Source organism: Pleurodeles waltl, chromosome 2_2, assembly GCF_031143425.1.
Source record: "Pleurodeles waltl isolate 20211129_DDA chromosome 2_2, aPleWal1.hap1.20221129, whole genome shotgun sequence".
Classification (NCBI taxonomy): Eukaryota; Metazoa; Chordata; class Amphibia; order Caudata; family Salamandridae; genus Pleurodeles; species Pleurodeles waltl.
The window spans coordinates 172,173,544-172,191,327 of NC_090439.1; the positions used below are offsets into that span (position 1 = coordinate 172,173,544).

The 17,784-nt window shown below is 45.9% G+C and overlaps 1 protein-coding gene across 1 annotated transcript in view; it reads right to left on the reverse strand.

The window, feature by feature from the left end:
• Positions 1-17,784, reverse strand: part of LOC138281273 (band 4.1-like protein 4B) — a 721,652-nt gene that overhangs the window by 14,108 nt on the left and 689,760 nt on the right. Inside the window, exon 13 of the mRNA XM_069219592.1 lies at positions 14,213-14,243. Within this exon, the coding sequence (XP_069075693.1) occupies positions 14,213-14,243 (31 nt within the window). The remainder of the gene's footprint in view (positions 1-14,212; positions 14,244-17,784) is intronic.

Genomic DNA, 17,784 nt, shown 5'->3' on the forward strand with positions numbered 1-17,784 from the left:
AAGCTCTATGGGACAAGTTCTTAGAGAGTATCTACATACTTCCATACCAAACTGGTGCTTGACTGACGAATAAAGGGACGAGACATACATTGCCATTAAAAGGTAACTAGATTACCGGAGGATGCTGTTGTATCTGTAAATAGGAAGGGAGTTCAGTGAAATAAGGACATAGAAAGAGGTCCAAACATCTGGATGTATATTCTAAGAGATAGCCTATCATACTTACAATCGGTCTCCCAGGGGGGCAACGTTTGCCTTAATGAATTTTAGGCAAAAAGTAGATGCAGTGAATCTTTGAATGGTCCTGTTTCATGTACCTATATTCATCATGCTCAATAAGATGGCAGTCCAACCACCCATTCAACATCTCAAAATAGGTTCTGTGGTAGTCTGAAATTGGATTTCGTTTGAGTTTCTCATAGTGTTCACCATTATTTAGTTGATTATGAGCTTCCTTTATATATTGCTCCATGTCCATAATAACAATATTCCCACCTTTATCCGAGGGCCTAATGGTCACAGATACATTGTTTCTGAGTGTATTGATTTCTTTCAAGTCATTAGGGGGTAACGTTTCTATTGTTGTTACAGCTTTTGGATACCTTAAGTCTATTCTTTTTCATCCATAATTTATCCATGTCACTTACCACCAGCTCATGGAAAATGTCAATAAGATTGCCACTGGGTAAATGTGTATTAAATTTACTAGACAGCTTAAGATGACTAATAATTGAGTAGTCAGTAGGAAAGCCCATGGATCTTAACTTCTCAATATCTGTATTCTCACTCACGGCACCAAGGTATCCATCCTGTACAATTTAATCTGTCAAATCATTAAAGGCCATAAAACCAGGAATATCTTTAATCTCAAACCCCGAATGTTCAGAATGATGTATTTGTTGTACTGGTTTCATGGGAATAGATTTCATAGTACAGTATTTCATCAGGTGCAATGTCCACACATATTTGTAGATCTCAACACGGGTTTTGGCATAATCCCAATCTGTGGTTGGGCAAAAACTGAAGCCAAGATTCAGGGTCCTTTTGTGATTAGTAGTAATTGTTATATGGGAGAGGTTAAAAATCCTCGTATTCATCGAGTATTACATTTGTCGATTGGCCAGTTTAACTATTCCTTGACATTTGTCCCTCCTTCCTGTTTTTTCAGTCTTGTTTTCTGCCACTGCAGTCTCATCATCTGCTTCTGATTGGGGTGTGGCCATTTGCATTAATCTCAATTCCCCTTGAAAATCCAATTTGTTCCTTGGTGCTTCATCTGCTGACAATCCCGGGTCCGAACTCATATCTGTGTTACTATGCGAACCCCCACTTTCTCCCCAATGTTCATTTTCTCTTTAACTCTTAATGTATCATATTTGTGAGCAAAGGTGTAGATACTGCCATGTTCATTATCTAATTTATCCCTGTTGAATTCCTGTGCATTTTGTGTTTTGATTTCCTCCTCCTGTTTCAAAATACGTTCTTCTATCTCTGCTGACAACAGTTTCACTTCCTCCTGATTAGATACTGTTTCTAGGTGGTTCAATAGTTCTTCAATAATCTTGGTCTGTCACTCAATCCGCCGTTTGGCATTTGTTGTCAATGTCCCCATCAGTTTTAAGGAGCAATCAGCTGTATGCGCTGTCCATTCTTCTAATAAATCTGCATCCATATCCCCAAACGTGGGCAGAATTAAAATACGAAGGCCCCTTGGCACCCTTCCACATTCCATATATCTGGTAAGCGATGTCATCTCCCACCATTTCTTTAATTCAGATACACATGCTTTTTCAAGGTCTCTGATAGTAACAGACGTTGTTCTAGTCCGTGTACTATTTGTTTGTCTCATGTCTGATTGCTTATAATTTCCTTCGAAAACATCTACTGCTCGTTTCTCCCACATATCTCTGCGTTCCGCCATCCTGGGCGTGTGAGTAACCAAAACATAAGATAAACAAATGTGGATGGAAACAAGTGTCGAGAGAGGGGAACACTGAAACCTTCAAATTAACATGTTAACTACATCAGTGTCAGCTCCGTTGATTCTACCTTAGAGCTTCCATATCCCACAAAGGTTATACTGTTCCCCTCTTGATAAATGCTTCAAAGCAGAGACAGACGTGAAACTTCATTTTATACTGTCACATGGATCATGGTATTCAACCACAAAGGAGATGCTGGCTACAGTTTATTAAGTTCAATCAGAGGAAGCATTTAATTTTTAATATCAGCTTGTGTAAACCATCACTGTGGCTGTCCTCCAGAGTACTAGTGCTCTACACTATATCATGCGTAAGTGCTAGCCGGAAGTGCCTAGCATTCAAGAATCGCAATCCCAGTCACAGTAACCGATCCGAATCCCAAATATCAAAATGGCCACGTAAACCCTCAGACGGTATGAGTCTCTCAACCACAGGCACTCTCCTACCCCCCAGGAGAGCAGGAACACTTACCAACTTGCCGGGGAATGTTCATGCACCTTGGCAAAGTGCTGCCTCTTCTTCGTGTACCAAATCAGACTCCCAATGAGAGTCACACGCACTATACTCAGCGTGCAAGCTACTTTGTGTATGGGAAAACTGCAATCAATTACTTGCAAATTGGTGAGGTTCAGCTCACCATTCAGCTGCACTCCGGCACAGAATCACCACAATATTCGTTTTGCATAGACATGTCCATCAGCCATGGTTGCACTGTATTAAGTTTATTCAGCTATATGCTTTACCCCCCAAGGAAATATCAACGCGTTTTGTCTAACGCCTTCAACTGGACACTCCCCCCAGTGCACACAAACACCTCTAATACATCATTAGTCCCATGTCTTTTCCTACGACTATACATATTGGAGAAATCAGTAGCACCATCTTGTAATGTGCAAATGAATCAATCAGCAGTTTAAACACTCGGGTCCCCAAGATAGTTTGCGCAATGCAGTTCTTTCAGCCTACATTTGATCTAAAATATCTAAATACAAAGATGTCCACTGAAAATTCCAATATTCAATTTGAATAACCCACTTACAGTCCAGCAATAAAGTGACATATGCATATAACATACGTGTGATTTAATGTACCTCACAAGAAATACTGGTCCAATCGGAGCAATTAATACATTCTCTACATACTAGGGTTTGGAGTGTCTACAGCTACACCCCGAACATCTATTGCAGCACACCCTAAAATACTTTATTGAAAACCGTAACACCAGTAAACCTGCTCTTGTACACCCCACGCTCTCCTTAATAAGGCCAACCCTACTTTGCTACACTTTCATACATTGATGGCTACCATATTAAGAGACACCTGGAAAAGGCTCAACATTTTACACACAAAAAAAATATATATATATATAATTATATTTTTTTCAACCTAGCATTATTAAGATATGAAGACAGTCAATGTAATGTTTTGTGTTTGAAACATTTCAAAGAAGACTTCAAATTAAATTACAAAATAAGTGGTAAGACAAAGCATTAGCAAAATATTAACATATAATAAAGTACTTCAAAAACTTGATCTGTTTGAGTCACGTGGATCTTTTTAGGATATGTTGGAGGAATATTTAACAATTTGTAGATATTGGAGGCAATCATACCATCATTTAACGGTCTGTCACACGTTTCTGGATAATTTTGTTCGACCAGTTCAGTTAATTCAATATGTTTGGGGTATTATTTCAATGTTACAATGTGATTCAGAAAATAGAACAAGTAACAAAATTGAATTCAGGATTTGCAAGGAAACACAAATGCTTGAGAAATTCTACTCTGACCCTAGCCAAGCCTTGTTTTGACTTTTTAACTTAACTGTTATTCCGTTAATCAATGGAAAATAAGAAAGATTTTGAAAACTGGCTATACAGTGGTTAACTTGTTTTTATCCCGCTAAACAGAAACCATACTGCTTATTCAGAAAATAATCAGTTAGTTCAAAAAGGACTATCTAGTGTCAAAGGGTCTGGTCATTTGGTAGATTAGAGGACCTTCTTACAAATATCATCTATAGGCAGCCACTGGAAAATTACATTTTTGTTACAAGTCGCAGTACTTTATTTTAACATTGTTCTTACCGTACAAATAACTTTGCAACAAAGACTGATGATGGTAAATAGCTACCATCACTGGTTATATCAAGGGGTATGAATTACATGTATTTTAATGACATGCAGGTGGATGTGTCTTTCAGAAGTCAAAAGCATGGCTAAAGTGCTGTAGGAGGGGGTGCGGCTTAGATGGCTGCCGGGTAGGAGCATTCTTTCGGAGCTTTGCCATTGCCTGTGCAAAAGACTGGATTGGGTGCCCGACAATGCCATCCAGGAGGTGCGGTGTCCACCCTTGTGTCTCCTGGAGCCCCCAGGTTCGGCTGGGGCCAGGGAAGACGTGCCTTGGGGTACTGTGGCCCCACTGAAGGGCTTAGGAGAGGGCCACGGTGAGTCGCAAGTGACTCGGCGAGAAGAGTGCTGCCTGGTGGGAGAGGAACCAGAGGAGGAGAGGTGGGGCCCGCGCTCTGCCACCGCCGGGCTACCAAGTGCGGCTGAACGGCGCTGCCACCTGGTGTTCGCTGCAGCCCGGTGGGTGGGCCCGTTGGTTGAGCTGCAGGCCTGGGCTCCGCCCGAGCAGACACCAGCACGGTACGTGTGGGCACCTGGGCCGCGCAAGATGGACACCACAAAACTGGTGGAGACTGGAGCGAAGGAGGCGTAGATGGGGGGACCCAACTGAGGTTGAGGAGACGCCACGCGAATCGGTTGCAGCGGGGACGTGGGATGAGGACGTCCCGCCGTGATGGTGAGGAATACAGCCAGCCAGCACCTGTATTGCCCCGGCCAGCCCTGCCCATCCAGCAGGCCCAGGAAACCTACGGGCTCAGAGAACCATCCTGGGTGCGTACGGAGGAGGGAGGACAGACATCTCTGGAACAGAGTCCCTAGGGGGGGCCAGAAACCGTTGCTCAGCCATGGTGGGCCTGGAAGCCGCTCGGGTGGCTGCCGGCACAGGCCGTGTAGGTGCCTGGGCTATGCAGAGCGGAGCTGAGGAGCGGAGGAGCTGTAAATGAGGGGGCCCCACCTGGGGCCGAGGAGAAGCCTGGCGAAGCAATTGCGGCGGGGACAGGGGATGAGGCTGCCCCTTCTGTGATAGTGCAGTATATGGCCTGCCGACGTGTGCAACACGTGTAACGCCCCAGACAGCTGTGCCGAAAAAACAAGCACTGGAAACCCATAGGCCCATACAACCGTGTTGGGCACATGCGGAGAAAGGAAGGTAGACGTTGCTGGAGTAGGGGCCACAGAGGAACAGCAACCCTCACTCGTCCATCACAGGCCTAGATGCCTCCCATACGGCTGCTGGCATGGGCTGAGTAGATGCTTGGGCCACGCAGGGAGTGAATGGAAGCTGGAGGGAAGCAGGTGAGGAGCATTAGCTGGGGCCGAGGAGAAGTCCTGTGCAGACACTGCTACGGGGGTGGGTGAGGAGGCAGTCCCCTGCCGCGGTAGCACAGAGCAAAGTTGGCCAGTACAGTCCAAACCACAACAAAACCCTGGAAATTCGCAGGCCTGGAGGACTGTGCTGAGCTCACACAGGTGGGAGGAGGCTGGCCCTTCCTGAGCAGGGCCTTAGGTGGACTTGAACAAGGTACAATTGAAGCTAGTGCAGCAACAGCAGCGACCCGTACAGATGGTGAGAAGCCAGCTCGGCCATTGTGGCCGTCTCGCGCGTCGGGCCTGCCATTGGACCCACTGTCAGTCTGATGGAGTACCTCGCCCTGGACACTGCCTAAGACTTAGGCATCCTGCCCATCCGAGGACCAGCACAGACATCGAAGACACTGGCGTGAACCGAAACTCCTGGGGCAGCAAGCTAGCTGAGGCCACAGCCCGGGGACTGTAGTCTGGAAAGGTCCCATAATAACTTATGGATGAATAGGGATGGCGTCCTAGAGACATAACAAGAAGGAGGCCTCCCTCAAAGACCTCCTTAATAAAACCCCTGCCAAGAAAGCAAATCCAAATGGGGTCCCAGCAATGGAGGGAGGAGAGACGGCAGAGCCGGGACCATCAGAGGGCAGGGAAGCACCATCGAGAACAACATTCATGGAGCAGCTCTTTCGCGCCCTACATGAAGACTTCGCCACATTGAAAAAGGAAATAGCAGCAGAAGTTAAGGCTCTCAAGAGAGAGGTTGCTGACCTGGGACAATGCGTGGACACACTGGAACAGACGCACGAGAGGAGGAACTGGAATGCTACAGGTGAGAACTTATTACTCTACAGGACAGGGATCAGGAACTGCAATATCAACTAGAAGACTTAGTGAACAGATCGCGTTGCTCTAACATTCGTATAAAAGAAGTACCTGCACAGGCGGTGACAGGGGCCTGGAGGACTTTGTGGTGCGCCTCTTCAGCCATGTGGCGCCGGCCATGAAAACCAGATCATTGTGCTTGACAGAACACAGAGCCGGCTGTCCTGCCCACTCTCCAGGTCAGGCTCAGGACATATTAACCTGTCTACACTACTATAAGCAAAGAGAGGCCATAATGGCAGCTGTCTGTGACCAAACATTGATTTAATTTAAGGGTCTGTCGATGCCGATGTTATAACGCCGTAGAGCTCTTCGTCCTGTGACAGACTTCCTCAAAGAAAAAGGTATCAGATAAAAATGGGGACACCCTTTTTGCCTCCACTTTATCTGGCAGAATTAAACCCACAGCATCCGCACACTAGAAGAACCACAGGGCCTAGATGGGATGCCACCACACCTTGGAGACAAAACTCAACACCCAGCATCACAGGTACAGCTGCCATGAGCCGACATGGGGGTGCTTGAAAACCCACACCCCACGAAACAAATCTCATAAACCCACAACAGTGGAGACCCAAAAGGTCTGTAGCACTGCTCAGAAGCCTATGCAGCTGTGACAGCATATCAGAGAACTCAGGCCAATGATATTAATTGGTAATCTGCATGGGACTCTCCCCCCAGTCTACAAGATTATACCTGGTGGGTAATTTGAGTGGGAGGACCATGATCTGGTAAAGGCAAAGAGACAATAGACTGAGACACCCGGATGTTTGAGCTCCGACTTCTCAGAGTGGCAGACGAACGAACGAACGACGGAATGATGAATTGGTCCAAACCCCTCGGACATGCCTGTACTGTTCCCAGGTGGGGGACACTGTTAAAAGTTCACCCCATGTTGATTGTCCTTTTTTCTACCTTCCCACATTGACCCTGATGGGATGGCACCTTCCCTTCTCACCATTCATGGGTTTACACATTGAGACACCTTCACAATGAGGGAGTCATATGACATACAGTATAGCGACACTCAACTGTCTCACCAATGGTAACAAATACTCAGTCTTAATGTAAGGGGACCTTAATGCCCTCGTGAAGAGACAGGCCCTCCTACTGCAGCTCCGGGACATGAAGAGTGATACATGTCTACTATAGGAAACTCATTTACGCAGCTCAGACTGGAAAAGACTGAAGTCACGCTGGTTTGACCGTCAATTCCATTCTGGGCAGCGGGAATGTCAATCTTACTGGCCACAAATTTTCCAGGGAAGGTAATCTGCTTGCAGGCTGAAATACCTGGGAGGCTTCTCTCCCTACAAATTGGCATATGGGGGCTCAGGCTAATGACAGCGAATGTTTACGGGCTGAATGAACACCAGGAATGCTTCCTAAAATATGCACTTAGGGAAGATTCTAACAACACCAGACGAGGACTCCGTGGTAGGCGGGGATTTTAATATAGTCCGGATCCCCAATTCGATAAGCCCATCCAGTTATGGCCAGACAGGCGCCTTCTAAAAGGGTTTCCAAGAATGGCTTGAAGGGGGCAGGACTGACTGTCATCTGGCGCTGGCAACACCCAGAGGATAGAGCATACTCAGTTTTCTCGGGTGCCCACCAGACATATGGCCATATAGACCTTTTCCTCACCATTCCATGCATTACCAACCTGGCTACCAACTCTGAGATTGGGGTGGCCTCTATTTCAGATCACTCTCCACTCACACTGTCTCTTGCTCTTACCTCTCACACCCCAAGTAGACAACACTGGCGTCTTAACACAAGACTTCTGGCGTATGAGGATACTTTGGCAGAAATTGGAAACATGATAAGCCGCTTTCTAACCATAAATTATACCCCTACAACCAGTATCACGACCCAAAGGGAAGCCCTTGAAGCAGTCATCAAAGGTCAATTCATAGCGATAGAAGCGAGACTAAGTGTCACATGCCGTATTAAGCGTCAACAACTAGAGGAAGCCATAAGGGCCCTGGAGTTGTCACATGGTTGAACTGGGTCCCTAGCAGTGAGGAGGCAACGCACCACACACCGGAAACAATTACGGGCTTTTGATGAGGTTAAGGTGGAGTATGTCCTACTCCGGACTAAGCAAAAGTTCTCTGCGGGAGAAGACAAGGCAGGCCCACCAACTCTGCACGCAGGCCATGGGACAACGGGTGGCAGAATTGAGGCTGCCTGATGGCACCCTGACATCCCAGGAAGAGCTGATCCTTCATTAGTTTGAGCGATTCTACTCGGACTAATATTCCACAGAGAAGCTTGACTATAATGGCATGGTGGAGTATCTGGACTCCACTCCTCTGCACCGGATCCCCCCGCAGACAGCACCATCTTAGAGAGGGATATCACAACCACGAAAGACCTCACGACCATACATCATCTGCAAACAGGTAAATCGCCAGGTGCAGACGGTTTTGGAGTAGAGTTTTATAAGTCCTTTGAAACCCAGCTAGCCCCTGTGCTGGCTCGGCTCTACAATGCGCTGGGCACATCCCACCTATCCCCCTAAGATGCAACTAGGTATGGTGGCAGTTATTCCTAAACCAGGGTAGGACCCACAACTGTGCTCCTCCTACCAGCCCATTACATTATTAAACGTGGACGCTAAGATCTTCAAGGGTATCTTAGCTCATAGGCTGAACTCGTATGTGTAGGACCTGGTAGATCCGGACCAAACCGGGTTCATCCCCAAGCGGTCCTGTAGCAACAACACTAAGAGATTATGTCACCTGCTCTAAAATTCCAGCCCTCCTCCTCTCCATTGATGCAGAGAAAGCCTTTGACCGGGTGCACTGGCAATACCTTCACACGGTCTTAAGGCATCTCAGACTTGTCCCCAGGTTCTTCTGCAATTATGATAAACCTAGAGCCATGGTCATTGTGAATGGGGAACTGTCTCTGCAATTTCCTTTCTCAAAGAGAACCCGACAAGGACACCCCCTCTGGCCCCTATTATTTGCCTTATATATGGAGCCCTACACTGAGTATATATGGCAGCATCCAGATATATCTGGCTTGCCGATGGGTGGTATATACTGGCTCTCTAAGCAGACGATGTGCTCCTCCACCTGTCCCAGCCTCCGACCTCCCTCCCAATGGTCATGGAGGAGCAAACTGCCTTTACTAAGGCATCAGGATTTAAAACCAATCTCACTAAATCGTCCATACTGAACCTCACCATTCCTGAAAGTGCTCCCTTGGAGGCTAACCTCCCCTTCTTGTGGGCTACACAAGGGATTACGTACTTGGGCCTGCGGATACTTCCCACACTAGAGGCAACAGTAGAACACAACTACAATAGGGTTATAAACACCTTGCCGTAAGACTTGTTGAGATGGAAGACACACGGTCTCTCCTGGCTCGGCCACCTAGCTGCGGTTAAGATGACACACTTTGCCTAAAATACTCTACCTTATGCAGACCTTGTCTTTACACCCGCTCCTAACCTATCAGACAAACTGCAAGTGCTTATTTGGGAGTACATTTGGAGCGGCAAGAGGGCCAGAATGTTGAAGGCCAAGGCATACCTACCACAGACCGAGGGAGGATTGGGAGTCCCACACCTGCTAAGCTACTACTATGCTGCACAGCTGCGTTATGTGGGCAAATGGACCCGACCATTCACAGAGAAATACTGGTGCTTTATCGACCAGGACGTGACTGGAAGGTACCATGGCTGCCAAAGAAACATCGACCACCAGGGGTGTATGTCTCCACTAACTTGCGAGCTACACTGGGAACATGGGACAAAGGACAGGGCTGTCCACACTGATCTCCCCACAGACACCGCTCATCTGCAACCCAGACTTTCATCCCGCACTTAGAAACCACACCTTTAGACCCTGGCAGGAATCAAACTGCAAGAGGATAGGCAACCTCTTTGATGAGGACAGATTCATGGACTTCAACCATCTCCAAGCAGGGTATGGTCTCCGGGCATCACACACTGGCAATACATGGCGGTTCACCACTGGGAAACTTCCCGGTGATATGCCCACATACAAGACGACCCCTCACAAGATCTGAACAATGGTTGCTAACCAGAGAGACGGACAAACGACTCCTGTCCGACATTTACGCCATTCTGTTGGAGGGCTTCCATTTGAATCCTATCATCACATACCCATTGGAATATTTTGAGATCAACTTTTCCTCCGTGTAGTTAGGAAAAATGTAAAAACCTACCCTCAAAACGTATATGGCATTCGGGAAAGTTCCCAACACAATTTAAGCCTGTGGCTATTGGGATGAATTGGCATAATGGTGCAACTCAACAGGTAAAAATTGATGTGTCAACCCGTCCATATCTTTTAGGACTTACCTATTGTTGAACTCAGTCCACAACTAGTGTTCCCTTGTCAACGAGTGTTTAAGTCCATAATTCTGAATTTTTGGCCTATAGATTTTAATCGCTCTTCAGCTAGGAGGGCATTATTTTTATAGACAACGCATTCTTATACCGCAAATCATTAAGCGTATGATTTAGATGCAATGGAATTGACAGTAATATATTTCTGTTTTGCATATAAGTAGCAATGATCATAGCAGGTCATACTAAGACAAATGGTCACAAAGGAGGCTAAGGTCACAGACTGTTAATGGACAAAATCGGAACAAAAATGTACTACAGTTTTCCTTATCATAAAAAGCTCCTCCTGCAAACACGAGCAAAGTTTCACATTTAGTTGGCAAAATTCCCCATAAGGGTCCAGTACGTTTAAAATGTGAACCTAACTATCACTTCCCTGTAACCGTTGGTTTTTTAAGCAAATTTTTGTTTTGTTTTGTTTTAAATATTTCCTAACTATAATGTCCCTGTAACCTTTGTTTTTTTCAGTGAATTTCAAAGTTTTTTTTTTTTTTTTTAAGTATAGCAATTTTCATAACTGTACGTTAATCCAACCATTGCCACACATGGCTGAGAGATGTGCGCGGGGGAGGTGGGCCACTTAAAAAAAAAAAAAAAAGGGAAGCTGGACTCGAACCCTGATTGCTCAATGTGAAGGTCTGCATCATTCACACTGAGCGATTGTTTTTTTTTTTTACCCCTTTATGTGCTTTTAGGGACTGGAAGGTAACCCTCACGGTATCCGCCGTGGTCCCTACTTTTTTTATTAATTTTTTTTTACCAAAATGCCCTTTGCGGGCTAACTGGCACTCTGGTACTGTGGGGGAAGCCCTAAGCTTTACTTGTGGTGCCAATGCTTCAGAAGCTCCCTGCTTGCTGAAGCATTTCATCTCTGTTCCCTGCCTGTGAGATGAAAGCTTCGGTTTTTGACAGGTCCCGCTGTCAGAAACCAAACTATTTGCTGTGACTTGGCTGCAGCTTCAGAGCTGCAGCCAAGCCACAGCAAACAGCTATGTCCAGGGGGTGGGCACACCAGGACGTAGCAGAAGCAGGCCTGGAAGGTGGTGTTCCCCAGGGCTAAGGGAGGGCTGACAGGGACCCCCTCACAATTTTTTTTAATCTATGTCCTGTGGAGGTAGTGATCGTCGGGGCAGCGGGTGAGGGGCATGCGGCCCCCCAGCACTAAATACTACTAACGCCCCGGGGAGGTGGTGGCCCATGGGTAGGGGTAGGGGCTGGACATCTCCCTATTTATTTTATATAGCCCCGGGGAGGTCTTGATCCCGGGTACGCAAGGTTATTAAGTAATTTAAGTGCTAGGTAGGTGGCGGGCCCCTGGGCTGAGGGGAGGTAGACGGGCCTCCCCCAGGCCAATAACAATTCCACCCCAGGGAGTTGGTGATCCCCGGGGCGCTGGCGTATAGCTGCACATAATTTCCCTTTCGCCCCGGGAGGGTGGCTGAAGAAAAGTCTGGAAAAGAGGTAGAAACTGATGGCAGGGATGAGAAAATTAGAAAGTAGAAAAGAGAAAGTTAGTGTGTATGTTTGTGTGCTTGTGTGATAGGAGAAGTAAATAAATTTGCTTGGTGCAAATTAAAAGCAAAGTCAGAAAGAGGGAGAGCAGACCTGAGTTTAACTAAATGAGACACTATGTGGTGTCTTGGAGAGGCAGGGGAGGGGGGAGTAGCGGGATGGAGTCAATCACTGCTCCAGTAGCTATGGATATACATTAAAGAGGGAACCTACCCTTCCCAAAACGCACCCACCTCCTATGTCCTCGGGAGGTTTTAAAACCTGCAAGTGGAATTTAACTCTGTAGAGTCTCCAGACACAACATAGAAAACCACTCTTATTGAGGAGGCTTTCAGCTCACCCAGTGTTCAGTATGTGTCAACTGGCACTTCACTGAGTGATCTTTGGGAGACTATCAGATCATGTGACACAAGGTGGCACTGTGTGAGTTGGCAGGGCCTGCGAAAGAGTGGGTGTGGGGATGAAAACATCAAAGGAAATGCAAGAGTAATAAAGAAAAAGAAACGTTTGTGTGACAAGCATTAAATCTGTGGGTGTACGTAAAAGGAAGAAATGGCTAAGCTTAGATCATTATTAGTAACCATAATCAGACAATGTGGAAACAGTTTGCTTTTTAGTTGTCTTGAGTCGTGGTTTTGCTCCGGTAGCCAAGCGGATCCCCTACCTCTGCATTTCCTACAAAATATGGGCTTGCTCATATCTAGTAAGAACATTGATACGAGATAAAATTGTAGCTATTTTCTAAAGGGTGGGGAAGGAGCAGGTTTGAAGTACCAAGTTAGTATTTTCTTTCAGAATGCTGGTGTACGCAAAAGGAGAAGGCTGGTTTTAGTTTTGGCATGTCTTCTGGCCCTTTAGCCTTGATTCAGTTGGGCTGTGGTTAGTGTAAAGACCCTGGACATGTGAGAGCTAGTTAAGTGTTCATAAGCGCATGGCCTTTTAAACTCACGGCATGATTAAAATTTCATGTCAGCTAGAACCTAGTGTAGTTGTTTTAGTGTGGTTGTAAATTATTCACATCAATTTTGATGCGCAATCAGGTGGGCATCGTTATGAGGGAGAGCTTCCAGTGTGCAAGGAAGGTATCTAGGAAGGGACAGGCACGGATTTTCATAAAACTGTGCCAAAGAGCATTTTGTCTGCTGGAGTATTTCTTATGCAGTATTTAAAAGTCATTTGTTATGGGCAGTTCGTCAACTACTAGTAGGATGCAGCTTTACCTAGCCTTATGGAAGAGCTGGCCCTCTGTCTGATACATTATTTCTGCAATTTTGTTTTGGGAATTAAAGCTTGTGTATTTGTATGTAGTTTTAGCCAGCAAGACCATGATCTGAAGGTATTGGACCGCTTTACATGAGCACCAGTTACATTACAAAAGAACATATTCATATTTGCAGGCAAGGGGAGATTAAACGATTTGCCCAGAATCACACAAAGTGATACAGAGACTCGAACCTGGTTCCTAAGCTCTTAAAATGGCATATCCGGCCGTTATGCCACAACATCTCCCCACATGAAATAATAGTAATAAGCAACAAAGGTGACCTAGTTTTAAGTCAACAAGGGTGTTTTGTAACATGACCACTGCTGACAGATGTTCCAGACAATGACGAGGCTCTCTTATTTAAAAGAACAATAATTTTTGTGGTAGACATCTCAGGGAGATATTAATCAGGAAAACACAATGGAGGTCTAAACACATTTTCTGTTGGCTACACATTTCTCAGGTGAGTTCTTTCTAATGCCGCAGTAATAGAAGACGCACGCCATGATTGACATCTTTCGCGGCCAGTGAGAAAATTAATCTGCGTGGTTTGGATTATATGGAACATGGCAATTTTCCAAGACAGACTGTTTAACTACGACGGTGATTTACTGTGTCAAGTGTCAATCATCTCAGCACCTTCCATTAAACAGGAAGCGCCTCTGCGCTACTGGGCTCTCCGGGCCCCTTTATGTGCGAGGCATTTCACAGAAATATTCACAAATCATTCATACTGTGGGTTCACTTACCAAAGCTGGGCTGCTTTCACAGGATTGGTGGCTATTGGAAACAAAATTGTTTGACAGGAAGCATTAGCACGGTAGGTAGCAAGATGTCAGAGACTTAAAAGACATTTCTAATAATTGATGCAAATGTTAAGAATTCACACTTATGCTGTAGATGCATGCATCTCCTCAAAGAATTGGCTTAACATATTTTGACCGTTACTTTCATTGTAAACACCGAGGTTGTTTATACATCTGCCTAACAACTGTACTTTTCTCCAAGGTAAATTCGTATACATTTGGCCCAAAAAAAAAAACAGGTTCACTAACACATTACAACGAAGAACCGAATAGCTCCCTTTGAAGGTGGCTATTAACTGAGGAATAATATGGCTTTTACCCAAAAAAAGTACTTTCACAAGCTTCAAACGATGTCCCTCATGCTTGGAGTGTTGCATAAATTATGCCAAACCCAAGTAGCTATCCCTGAGTAGATACCAATCTATATGTGAAGAGCTGCTCCTTTATATGAAGGGAGTATACAACACCGCTAACAATGGACTCTGCTCTCCTCAAATTTTTAGGCATAGGATAAGCCCAGTGCCATCCACACTTACCTAGAAAACTGTAGAGCCTTTAAGCATTTGTCAGAATACCGTTCAGAGAGCCACAGGGCAAGCAGGAGCTACTAAGCCAACTATAGGGGTTGCGGCCTTTCACTCCAGATGTTCTGGAGCTTAACATACTATGGACCCTGAGCAACTGGACCAAGCACTACTTCAGCACTTGTCTCTTAGTGGTAGTGTGGATTGTGCAGTTTGAGGCTTCTTTGGGCGGGGGATAAACACAGGCTCACAACTCAAAATGCATTCAATAGCAGCAATAAAAGACCGTCCAGCCATATACTTACTATTAAGAAAAAAGGAGTATTTATATACCGACACAAAGTAAAATATGGCATTCACACACAATACACACAGTCTCTTGAGATCAGGGCTCTGGTCTTTTAGCATGTGGGTTCCTGGGTTCCACTTTCCTTTCACTGGCAGTAGTGAGTATTCCCTATTCACTATAGGTGACATACACGTTAAGCCCCACTAGTCACCAGGGTCTCAAGAATAACGCTGCAACTCTTAAGTGAAGTGTACCAGCGCTAAAGCACTACATGGCAGGCAAGTTCGTTTGGGGCCATCTGGTCGTATATCAGCCTTATTGGCATCAAACATGACCAGCTTGACTGGAGTTGTAGAGCGCGCCCCCTTCACCAACAATGAAGCTGCAGCAACTTTTCTGGTGAATTCTTCACATCAAGCCCTGGAGAGGTAGCAGTCAGGTGTCCTCGAGTTCTTCACACTCAGTCCTGTGGAGGCAGCAGCCAGGTGGGAAGGGGTGTGAGGGGTGGGGGCTTTCATCCTCAATGCTCCTCCATTGCTGGGTAGTTGCAAGAGTGCTAGTCCTAACTGAGTCAGTGCTTTGGGCCCACACGGGTTACCATGGCAGCCTCATCTTCTTGACAGCGGTTTTGACCAGACCACAATCCTTGCCTTTTCTCAGTAACCCCTCCTGGCATACAGGGTCACTATGCTCACTCTCTACACAGGATACAGGCTGACTAGCACAACAGCAACTTTAAGGGGGAGCCCGCCTCTGGTGTATGTGAGTCACCAACTTCACACTTACACATGGGCAATGACCGGAATGGTGAATCAGCCTTCTACTTACACTTCACTTTAGGAATCCAATTGCCAGGATCACCTACTGGACCTTGTTCCCTGTAATGCTCTCCTCTTCCTCACAGGTCACAATGGTCTTGGGCAAGCAGGCAGGCACTGGTACTCAGGGGTCCAGGGGATGATGATCATGGATTTGGTGGATGATGTCCCTCACCTGGCTGGGAGACTGGCAGGCCTTGGCCCTGGTCCTGGTCAGGAACAAAAGCCATGCAGAGTTTCTCACCCCCACACAACCTGACTGACAGCTTGAGAGCTGAATAATTTGGGGGCCTGAGCTCCACTTGCTATAGCCAATTACACACCACCAAATGTGATTTAGAGTGCAAGTGTTTATGTTTATGTTGGAGGTTTGGTTTCTTTGGAAGTTGCCTTTTCTCTGCCCTGCCCTTCCTCCACAAGGCAGTTGATCACAGCAGTAGTGACTCCAAATCTGATAGCCCCAAAACCCAGGCCATAGTTGTAGTGACCAGAAGTTCACACATGGATGTCAGCCATAGTGATATGTTTATCAAAAGATTACCCCAGGACCTCAGCCCTACTCTTCATGAGTCTCTTATCAGTCCCATCTTCCAAAATGTGCCCAGGCTCCTTTTCAGTGACCTCTCTCTGAATCAAACAGCATCCTTTAAAATATACTGAAGAGCCTGGGTCTCCCTTTCTCCAGTGTGTCCCATCCAGCTGACAGGAATGTAGCAAACTACAAATTGCCATGGTTAAGGAAGTGGGGAGGAGATTCCTCTACTTCCTCTTGTTCCTCCAGTTAGCCCAGAGTCTCCCAGAACGGAAACTGGAATCTCTCATGTATTGTACCCTTCAAAGGCACACATATACCCAGCAGATGTATAACACACAAGCACTGCATAGCCCTATACACCAAACAAATGTAGGCCAAGGGTAAGTTATGCACACAGCAGTGGAACTTTAAATAAGGGAGACTTCACTCCAGAAACACGGGTAAAAATGCCAGCATACTTCTGCTGCTCAATACACAGTATGCAGCCACCACCACGCTTGTGCTGTTCAAGTCTTAGCAAGGACAGTAACCTTTCACAACTATGAGGGTAGCGCTTTGGACGCCTCTCCCTGTCTAAAACAACCGCAATCAGGAAGACAGGCCTATATCATGGTGCACATGCATGATTCATGTTCACCCATTAAAACAAAAATCAGTACGAGGGATCCAGACACTACGGTTCAGCCACTCAGGCCTGGGATATACTTCCATCACCATGCAAGGGACTTTCCCATCCCAAGAGCATTTTTACTTTTATTTAACCAGTTTGTAAACAGTGCCTGGAGATGGGCCCTTCAATGCAGGCATATTTCCCCCTTCTTTCCAAGCATGATGTTGCTGTTTACCCAGAATTTCAATGGGAAGGAAACAATGAACAGAAGAGAGATTACCTTTCTCTCACTAATGACTTACAGGATTACAATCTTTCTGGCATCTGCATCTTGGCTATATGTGCCTTGTATGGGCACAAGAGTAGGAGGCCCTGGATAAAATCCTAATGTTGCTGGGGCCCTCACATTGTATTGTCTGCTTTAATCCACAAGTCAACAGAGATTCATCAAGATACGAAACTTGGATACTTTCTCAAGCCTCCTAAAAGGCAAGTTGTTTCAAACACAAAACTGAAACAAGCTTCGACAAAGCCAATTTCTTGGTGTTTGAAGCTAACCTTTTATTTCTGCCAATGCTTATTTTGTCTGTGGGTGGCTTCTATATGAAAGTGCTCATTATATGAAAACAAGCAGTCTAAATGCCAAACTATGGCCCTCATTATAGCACTGTTGGCAAATGCTGCCTACCGCCACGCGGCGGCCGCCAACATACCGTCGCAGTGGCTACCGACCGTCCAC